An 8,944-nucleotide genomic window follows, 5' to 3' on the forward strand; every position below is an offset into this window, starting at 1 on the left:
AATATAACGTTCGCATACCTTTTGGTGTAATTTGTGATTTTTCACTACAATAGTATTTTTAACATGCATTCGTATTAAACTTGCGCATATCGAAGTAGAAAACATCTGTTCTTTCGTCTTAGACAATTATGCGGTGAACAAAAGTTTTGGTCATAATATTGCAACACCCTCAACGGGCTAATGAGTATTCTGGGATGGACAGTTCGGCGTGTATGCTGACTGCTTGTGTCTTCTCAATTATGCGATCCATAATACGTACCTTTTCTTCAACGATTTGTGTCGTACGCGAATCAAAAATAAAGCACTAAAGAAATCATCATCATCATCATCATCATCATCACCAGCCTATCTACGCCCACTGCAGAGCAAAGGCCTCTCCCAGTCTTCTCCAATTACCTCGGTCCTGTGCCAACCGTGACCAATTTATCCCCGCAAACTTCTTGATCTCATATACCCATCTAACTTTCTGCCGCCCCCTGCAGCGCTTGCCTTCTCTAGGGATCCCCTCTGTTACCCTTAATGACCAGCGGTTATCTTGCCTTCGCATTACATGCCCTGCCCCCGTCCATTTCTTCTTCTTAATTTCTACTAATATGTCTTTAACACCAGTTTGCTCCCTGACCCACTCCGCTCTCTTCTTGTCCCTTAATGTTACACCTAGCATTTTCCGTTCCATTGCCCTCTGAGTCGTTCTCAATTTAAGTTGAAGCCTCTTAGTGAGCCTCCAAGTTTCTGCCCCGTATGTGAGTACCGGTAATATTGCAGCTGTCATACACTTTCTTCTTCAGCGACAATGGTAGGCTGCTATTCATTATCTGGGAATGTCTGCCATATGCACCCCACCCCATTCTGATTCTTCTAATTATCTCTGCCTCAAGCTTTACATCGGCTTTGTAGCCTAAAAAAGTCATATATCGTTTCCTCTTTTTAGGGTCAACTGGATTTTGAGTCCGTTATGCGAGGATTGAAGTACCTTGGCAACGTCATCGATGAAACGCTCAGGATTTACCCACCAGTCACTGTGTAAGTACGTGACCTTTAAGAGCAGAATGCCTGGAAAACTGCAATGGTTCTTCTTTTTTTTCTCCTTAAGGTGAGACGAACCCTAAGACAACATGAAACTGAAACATTAAAACTTTATTATTATTTATACACTAGTTTCAAGATTGGTCTTCTGTTTTGAATGGTCAGTGGTGACGTCGGGTACCGAAGTTCATGTTTTAAATTCAGGGGCAGATTCAAATCAGCTTGGTCGGAAAGTCAAACAAGTTCATTTCGCGTGCTTGGTACAACTGCCACGTGATTGTCTTGTGGCGTAACAACCCGGATGAGGCGGTAAAGACATCCGCCTTACTTCATTCATTTTAAATCAGACCATGCTAAAACATGGGATAAGGGAAAAGGCACAGTACGGCGCTGTCTCTTCTCTCAGGTTTACGGGGTGGACAAAAGTACAGTATACAGACAAATCCTCGAACATCGCCTCTCCCTTCCGATGAGTTCCAGATAAGGTGGGCAAAAATAAGGAAAAGATTAAATATTTACTCGAACGGAGGTGGAAGAGTAAATGAATCTCCTTACATCGATTTTCCCCTTTATTGAGTTTCTTACCAGAACAACAAAGATAACGAGAACAAAAGGATCATTGTACGTAAGGTAAGATTTATTTAAGTGTCCCACTCCGAAAGTAGCTGTCAGAATCCCATTTTAAAAATGATAACACCCTTTTAACGGGAGCTTACGTGGATACAAATTAAGAGCGCATGACCGTCTCTGCGCCGTAAGCTCCGGCAACTTACATGATCAAAACAAATAAGAAACATGCATTCATCGGACCGCTATATCGAAAGTTAACGTCCGTTTAGCTGAAGTCATACCTAGAGGGCACGCCATGGCATCTATGCCCAAACGTTATTTTACTCTAATCGCCTACCACACATATAGTCATGGACAAACCAAATAGCGTAATTTCTTTCCATACGTGTCACATTGCCGCATGGCTCCTTAACAGTAACAAAGTTTGGAAATGTGACTTTCCAAATATACCAGAAACGCGTCACTAGGCAGTTTTCACGAATCATATTCTTCCATTTTGTGTGTTCTGTTGCATATTTTTATGTTCGTATTTCATTTGTCTATGGCTGTACATCGCCGTGTTTCGGAGCGCATATAGTTTCTCTAACTCTTGCTTAATTGTTTTAAAGCGAATCTTTAGTGTCCCCATCGATGCGGTGGTACGTAAATACGCCCTGCGGCAAAGCCAAGTTTATCTGATGATGATAAATGATCGTGGGAGAAGTGAAAGAAAAAAAAACTCTTGTCGTGGCCGGAATCGAACCTGGGCATCTCGCGTTATAAAGTCGGCGTCTGTGCGATTGCTTCATTGAGACATTGTCATGGCCTTTTCGAAAACTCAGACGGCAACCAACCAAAGAAACCGCCACGAGAAGAATGGCGTTACTCTGCGTGTCGTAAAGGCTGTTGACCACAAGGCAGTAGGCCTAACTTCCCATTTTGAGGTTTAGGACTTTAGGCCTAACGCCACATCTTGGTGTTTAACAGCTGAAACCAGCGCCCGCTGAAAAATTGCTCACTGACGCCAAGCAGCAGGTACCGATTGACGCCGTACACCCCTAACCAAAACTTTGGTCTAAGGAGTGCACACCAGAAAATTGCGAAACTCCCTATAGGCCCCATGTATCAAAAAGCCGGTCTTCGGTTGCCCCCCTGCGCCGGGGCAAGCACGGGGCAAGTCGACCAGCCTGTCGTCTGTCGGCGGAACATTGAAGTAGTACTCAAATGCTTGCGGCTGCTGCCGTAAGTCATAAAAAGAAAAGCCACAAAAACACAAGTGCAATTCACGCAATGTGTGTATTCTAATTTAAAAAGCAATCTTTATTTTACAAAAAATTTGAATAATAATAGCCCAGCGAAGTTCATTTTTTATCTCCTAGGTGCCGCGCGCGTCGACTTGCCCCTCAGCTTCCACGGAGCAGGGGGGCTAGCGCCGCCCGGATTCGGAATCGGAGTTTCAGAACAGTATATATTGCCTGTGGGTACTCTAGAAAAGTGGTGCGTACCACCAGAGTAGCACATACTCGCAGTGCGGTATTGGCCAACCAAAGAATCCATCACAAGAAAGCTTCGCGTTGCGTTCATCCATCGTCGTCGTTAGACGGAGGGGTGCATGATTTTTTGACGCCATCTATGCGTTATCGAATTATCTGTGCGTATCTAATCGTCTAATTAGCCGTGTGTATCTAATAGTTGTGAGGGGTCACTCGCGCAGGTTTACTACCAGACGTGCGCTGAACGACTTCGAGTACAATGGCGTCACGTACAAGGCCGGCACATGCATCATGGCTCCGACACTGCAGATTCACATGGACCCCCGGTACTGGCCGGAGCCAGAGAAATTTGACCCTGACAGGTAAAAACAAGACAAGAAAGGTTAATTAAAGCAGCCTCGTGGTAAAACCCCTAGGTTCCCTTCCTAACGGTACTGAAGGTGCGTTGCAGTCACATCGTAGACGGTAAAGTAGACGATGCATGGACAGCAGTCACAGTGAGCCCCATTCTGATTTGACGAAACAGCTAGTGAAGACACCATCTTAATTCTGCCACATTTCATGCTACTTTGCTGTGTAATCTTGAAAATTTGCCAACGACATCTCCATGCCTAATAGTGTGCAAAAGAAAACAAGTGCTTTTAATTAAAACTTTTCTCAACTTAATAATTGAGCACCTGCATTTAGTAACTCTTGTAAGCTGTTCGCAAGGCGTCTGTAAACACTTTTTTTGCACTTGTCTGTATCGCTGGTACGGTGCTTTCGTCTACGCTGCTCCGATTCTCGTCGCTCTCACGCCTATTTGGACGTCTAATTGGACTGCTTCCTAAATTGTCTGCGATGCTGTCTACAAACTGTAACGCACCCTGAACAGCGGAAAGTGATGAATATTAGGACGACGAGAGAGATTCCGTGACGTGAGAATGGTCAAACTATATCCAACAATAAAAGTACTGTTATTGAGCGCTAAGACAAGCGGGTTGAACTGTACTTACCATTTTCTGGTGTCGTGTTAAAATTTAATGTCCCTAGAAGCAATACAGGGAAGTAACAGCAAGCTAAAAAAACGTAACCATCAAAGTAATTTCTGTAATTGTCGCTCAATATATTTTGAAACCAGGATTGTCTACATTGTCACCGATGGTACGGTGAATCCTGGTGGTCGAGGCTTGAGGTGGTGGTTGTGGTTTGCGACGGGAAAATGAAAAGCCGCCCGCATCTTCCCACGGGGGGAACTCGAGTAAATGCGTCGCATCCACGGTGGTCGCATCTACTCGAGTCAAGCAAAGCGTGACGTCAAGTGAAAGCCAAGCAAAGACGCCCTTGACTGAATTCCGAACGCGCGCTCCGCCGCTTATATACGTTGAGGGGACTGCGTAAGCCGGTCCCAGTCGACGACGTTGGCGTACTTGTAAAGCGGCGTGGACTCAAGGTATTTGAGCCAAGCGCGGATGTTGCTTCGCCGGAGAACGGCACACCGGTTATATGCGCAGCGCTCCCGAAGGAGAGGAAACCGCGGAAGAGAGAGTACTGCACAGCGCCGGCTCCAGCGCGTCTGCCGCGGCTATGACGCAACGTGCCGCGGCTATGACGCAACACAATCCAACACAATCCACTTTAATCCAATCCAATCCAATCCAAATCCAAGCCAAGCCAAGCCAAGCCAAGCCAAGCCAATCCAAGCCAATCCAATCGAATCCAATCCAATGCCCCTAGCGAGAGAGTGTTCGAATCCAATCCAATGCCCCTCGCGAGAGAGTGTTCGCTATCGCCTCGACTCGACGCGCATGCGCAGTGTGCGTGCGGACTACGGACGCCAACGCGGGTGACATCGTGAGTTACTGAAATGCTCTGCATTTAAAAGGAAATTCACTGGGGATATTTTGAGCTCGGCAGGGAGCTCACCTGCATATAACCCAGTGCAGGGGAAGGGAAGTAGAGGGGGAGTGATAGGATAAAGTAGAGAGAGAGAGAGAGAGAGAGAGAGAGAGAGAGAGAGAGAGAGAGAGAGAGAGAGAGAGGTATAAAGAGAGCTGTCAGTCCTAGAACGCTGTCAGTCCGGGCACACCAGTCAATCACTGCACTCCGGGCTACAGCCGCTGCGTAAGGCCGGTCGTCTCCAGGAAATGAAGCAGAAAAGTGAAGACTTCCCGTTGGGTTGCCGCAGGTCCCTTCGGGAACAGAAGGTCCTCCATGTCGGCGCTGGGAAGGCCTCGACGCTGGAGCGCTTGGTGGAGCTCTGCTCTCGGGCCCACGGGGGGGGGGGGGGGGGGGGGGGGGGGAGAAAGAAGAAGCAGAGTAGGTGCTCCAGCGTCTCCAGTTCGGAACAGTCCGCACATGTAGGGAAGTCCTTGCGCCCGTGTCGGTGCAGACGCTCCGCCACATTGCAGCAGTTGAGCCGCATGCGGAGAAGCAGGCAGCGGGCGTCCCTGCTGATGCGTGCGGGCAACGTTTTGGGCGCCAGGCCGCTCACGACCCGAGGGTCGGGGTGCATCGTCTGCACCATGCGGGCCAGGGCAGTGCGGGCCTCGTCGAACGCGGTGAAGTCTTGGGAGACTGGGGTGCCCTCCTGGTGGGCCTCCCTGGCGCGGGCGTCGGCTTGATAGTACTGGCGTTATTTCCATGAACTGGTGGGGTAGTAGCGGCGTCCGCGCACTTGCCGAGACCCAGCGACGTCGTCTTCCTCCGACCGTCAGTCGAGAATGATTGCCGATTGAGGTCTGATGATAATGTAGAAAGCTGAGCTCCAGATACGTTGCCAGTGGGGCTTGAACGTTTGCGGTGTGCCTCAATGAATACTAAGGCTTTCAGCGTTACCTGTATCTTGGTTATGTCGCAATTGAGCATTAGTATTCATTGTGATAATACAGACTTCTACATTATTCGCTTGGTTCATTCGCATGGTTCATGCGTTAGGGGGGGGGGGGGGGGGTTAACCGATGGAATAAAACCAACGTAACAATATTGCCGTTTTATTGCAGTTCCAGGCCATGTCGCGAAGCAGATTATCTGTCCTGCTTTGCAGCGTTATTGCAAAGTTAAAAACAAAATATGAATAAATAATGTCAGTAGGGGCCGCGATTGGTCAGCAGAGATCTATACTAAGTGGAGCAGTAACTTGTGCATGGCTTGTAATTGCTCTAGGGAGGTAAACAGGGCTTAAAACCATTCCACAATTTTATGTTCTACTTACGAATGCGTGTGCGCATTGTGTCATGGGCTCTCTCTTGTTATCCATTGCAGTGTATATGCGAACAAGGTATTTCGCTCAGAGCTAACGTACTCTGTCCGCTTTTTTGCACGTCTTAAGGTTCTTACCCGAAAACGTGGCCACGAGACCAACCGTGGCCTACCAACCCTTCGGCGACGGACCAAGAAACTGCGTCGGCAGACGCCTGTCTTTGCTAGAACTTAGGTACACAATGGCGAGAGTTGTTGAGAAGTTCAAGATGACGCTCGGAGAGTCACAAAAGGTAAGAAAAACTCTTCACATAACGGACCCTGGTGTGCACTGATAGGCAGTACCAGAACGACAATTACGGAATTGCTCGTTCTGGGATAATAAAAAGTTAATCAATTGACTCTGCAGTCATTGACCTTATTTTTACACGTTCCAGCTAAGCCCTGAAACCGTTGTTGTCTGCGAGAAGTATACGCTCTGGTTCGCTAAGAAACCACGTAACCCCAATTCCCGCTCCACCCTCCACTAGTTCCAAACTCTCAAATTAGGCAAGAATGTCCTCATTTCACAGAAGAAAGTTCGATTTATTCCTTTTCTGTATTCGCAAAAATCTTTCGAGGATATTTACGTAACGCAAATTATCATGTTAGCATATTGTGTAATAAAAAGGACACTCACTTCAACATGATTTATCCCGGTTTACATGTTCGTGTCGTTATTATTAAGATTTTCCTGTTTAGTTCTTGTCGCTGACGCGCAACAGACCTTCCGACAGTAGGGTCACTCATAACAAGCACTTGTCTTTAAAATAACACCAATTCGACAACATTCAAGACATATCTAAGCCAACAAAACGTTACAGTCACGGATTCTTACGCGGGGCAAATTTTTAATAATTACGCATTTAAATATATCTCTTAAAAACGTAAAGCTCCTGTGGTAATTTTTTCGTCTTTAATTTTCTGTTTCAGGGCCGCATGGATATGAAGTATTTTGCCATGGTCTCATCGCCGGCGAACGGACCATACATCAAGTTTGAACGCCTTTGAGAGCGCCTCTTTTCTTTCCCAGCCAGTAGCCCGAGTTTATTCGTACGAAGGCATATATGCGGCAGCGAGAGCGTACACGTGCGGATATAATTAAACTCGGGTATAAGTTAAGAACGGCAACGGAAGTTGCCTCTGTGCTTCATCACCGCAGCGGGAGGTTACTCGGCGCGGCGCAAGTAGTGAATTACTGGGAATATTTTGAACATGGCACGAGCCCTTCCCGTGATTTATTGAACTTAATATGCTTATAAACTACTCAGCGACGACAAACAAGCTACGTGAGAAAGGCAGACGATGTCACGCACATAGCAATCACCTTTCAAAACGCGCGCGCCCGTTGATATCCAGGTCCGTCTCTTCGGCGGAGTGATACCGTACCTGAGGTATTGCCGTTTTTAACTTTTTCCCGAGTATAAAGGGGGATAGCGTTTCTAAAGTTCTCCGGGAGCACGATACGCCCAAATCTCACGCTAAGCTTCAAGCACAAGCGCATTCACTGCAAATGGTAGTGAAGCCCCCCGGAGGGACGGCTTTAATTTTGGGGCAAATTTTTCATACCTGTGAGTCTTGTTTGCCATATTCACTCAAAGCAATAAAGCATTTGCAAATACAGTGGACTCTTGTGAAGACGAACCCGGTTCGGACGAATTTCATGGTTAATATGAACAACACATTTGCTCTCTTGTAGCGTGCACAATGCAAAAAACATTCACTTGAGACAAATTTATCATAATACGAACAAATTTTCACGGGCCCTTCGAGTTCGTCTTACGGGGAGTTTACTGTAATTTCTGGCAACACCGTCTATTTATAAAAAAATTTCGAATATTTAAATTCTCGCATCACTGTAAAACGATGTGTAACTTCGTTGAGTAAATGCTATCATTTATTAATCAACTGCAATCATTTTAGTGAACAAAAACACAGGTACAAGAAAAGTGCTGTGACCGCGTCTTTTGCTAATTTAGTTATTTGTTTACAAAGTCTGCAATCTTTTTGGGTGGCTTTCAATACGGTGAGGGGTGCATCGGACACAAAAATTCCACTCTACTACTAGGCCTAGTAGACTAAGTAGTAGCAGGACTTGTAACGATCCCTCGCCAGTTGTAACGGCTGGTATAACGGGACAATAAAGATACCGGTTACTGTGAATAGAAACTCTGGGGCCCTCGTATGTATACTAATATCAATTGTACCTGCTTTGTACCTGTTTGTACCTGTTTCCATCGAAATAAATTTCACTTTGACTTCTAAAGTGCCTCTCGTTGTCTTGCTGTTTAAGGGTAGAATCTATGGGATGACGATTCCATCAATGCATTGGTCAAATACAGGTTTCTCGATGGCATGGAAACAGAAAACAACTAAGCTAGAACGAACAAACCGTTTCGGCCGTACCGGTCTGTACACTCTAAACTCCTGCGAAGGGTTATAGCATGTGGTGGAGATAGACCACACAGGTTGGAGGTCGACTTGTGGATTTGAAGGCTCTCAAATATCCTTTTCTATTGCCTTATATTGTTTCCTCCGGGTTTTCGTGTTTATATCTGTACAAGTTCATATAAAACGAAGGCAGACAATTATCATCACTGAGACCCTCCAGACAGGAGCAAAGTCTGGATGAGACGTTATTTGCAATGTTTGCAAGC

General features: G+C 46.3%; 1 protein-coding gene across 1 annotated transcript in view; it reads left to right on the plus strand.

Moving 5' to 3' along the window:
* Positions 1 to 8,486, plus strand: part of LOC144138099 (cytochrome P450 3A14-like) — a 28,813-nt gene extending 20,327 nt beyond the window's left edge. Inside the window, exons 11-14 of the mRNA XM_077670191.1 lie at positions 932 to 1,023; positions 3,290 to 3,430; positions 6,379 to 6,541; positions 7,221 to 8,486. Of these exons, the coding sequence (XP_077526317.1) occupies positions 932 to 1,023; positions 3,290 to 3,430; positions 6,379 to 6,541; positions 7,221 to 7,298 (474 nt within the window). The 3' untranslated portion in view covers positions 7,299 to 8,486. The remainder of the gene's footprint in view (positions 1 to 931; positions 1,024 to 3,289; positions 3,431 to 6,378; positions 6,542 to 7,220) is intronic.
* The last annotated feature ends 458 nt before the right edge of the window (positions 8,487 to 8,944 follow it).

Source organism: Haemaphysalis longicornis, unplaced genomic scaffold (assembly GCF_048455015.1).
Source record: "Haemaphysalis longicornis isolate Haplotype H1 unplaced genomic scaffold, Haemaphysalis longicornis Haplotype H1 scaffold_5, whole genome shotgun sequence".
NCBI classification, from domain to species: domain Eukaryota; kingdom Metazoa; phylum Arthropoda; class Arachnida; order Ixodida; family Ixodidae; genus Haemaphysalis; species Haemaphysalis longicornis.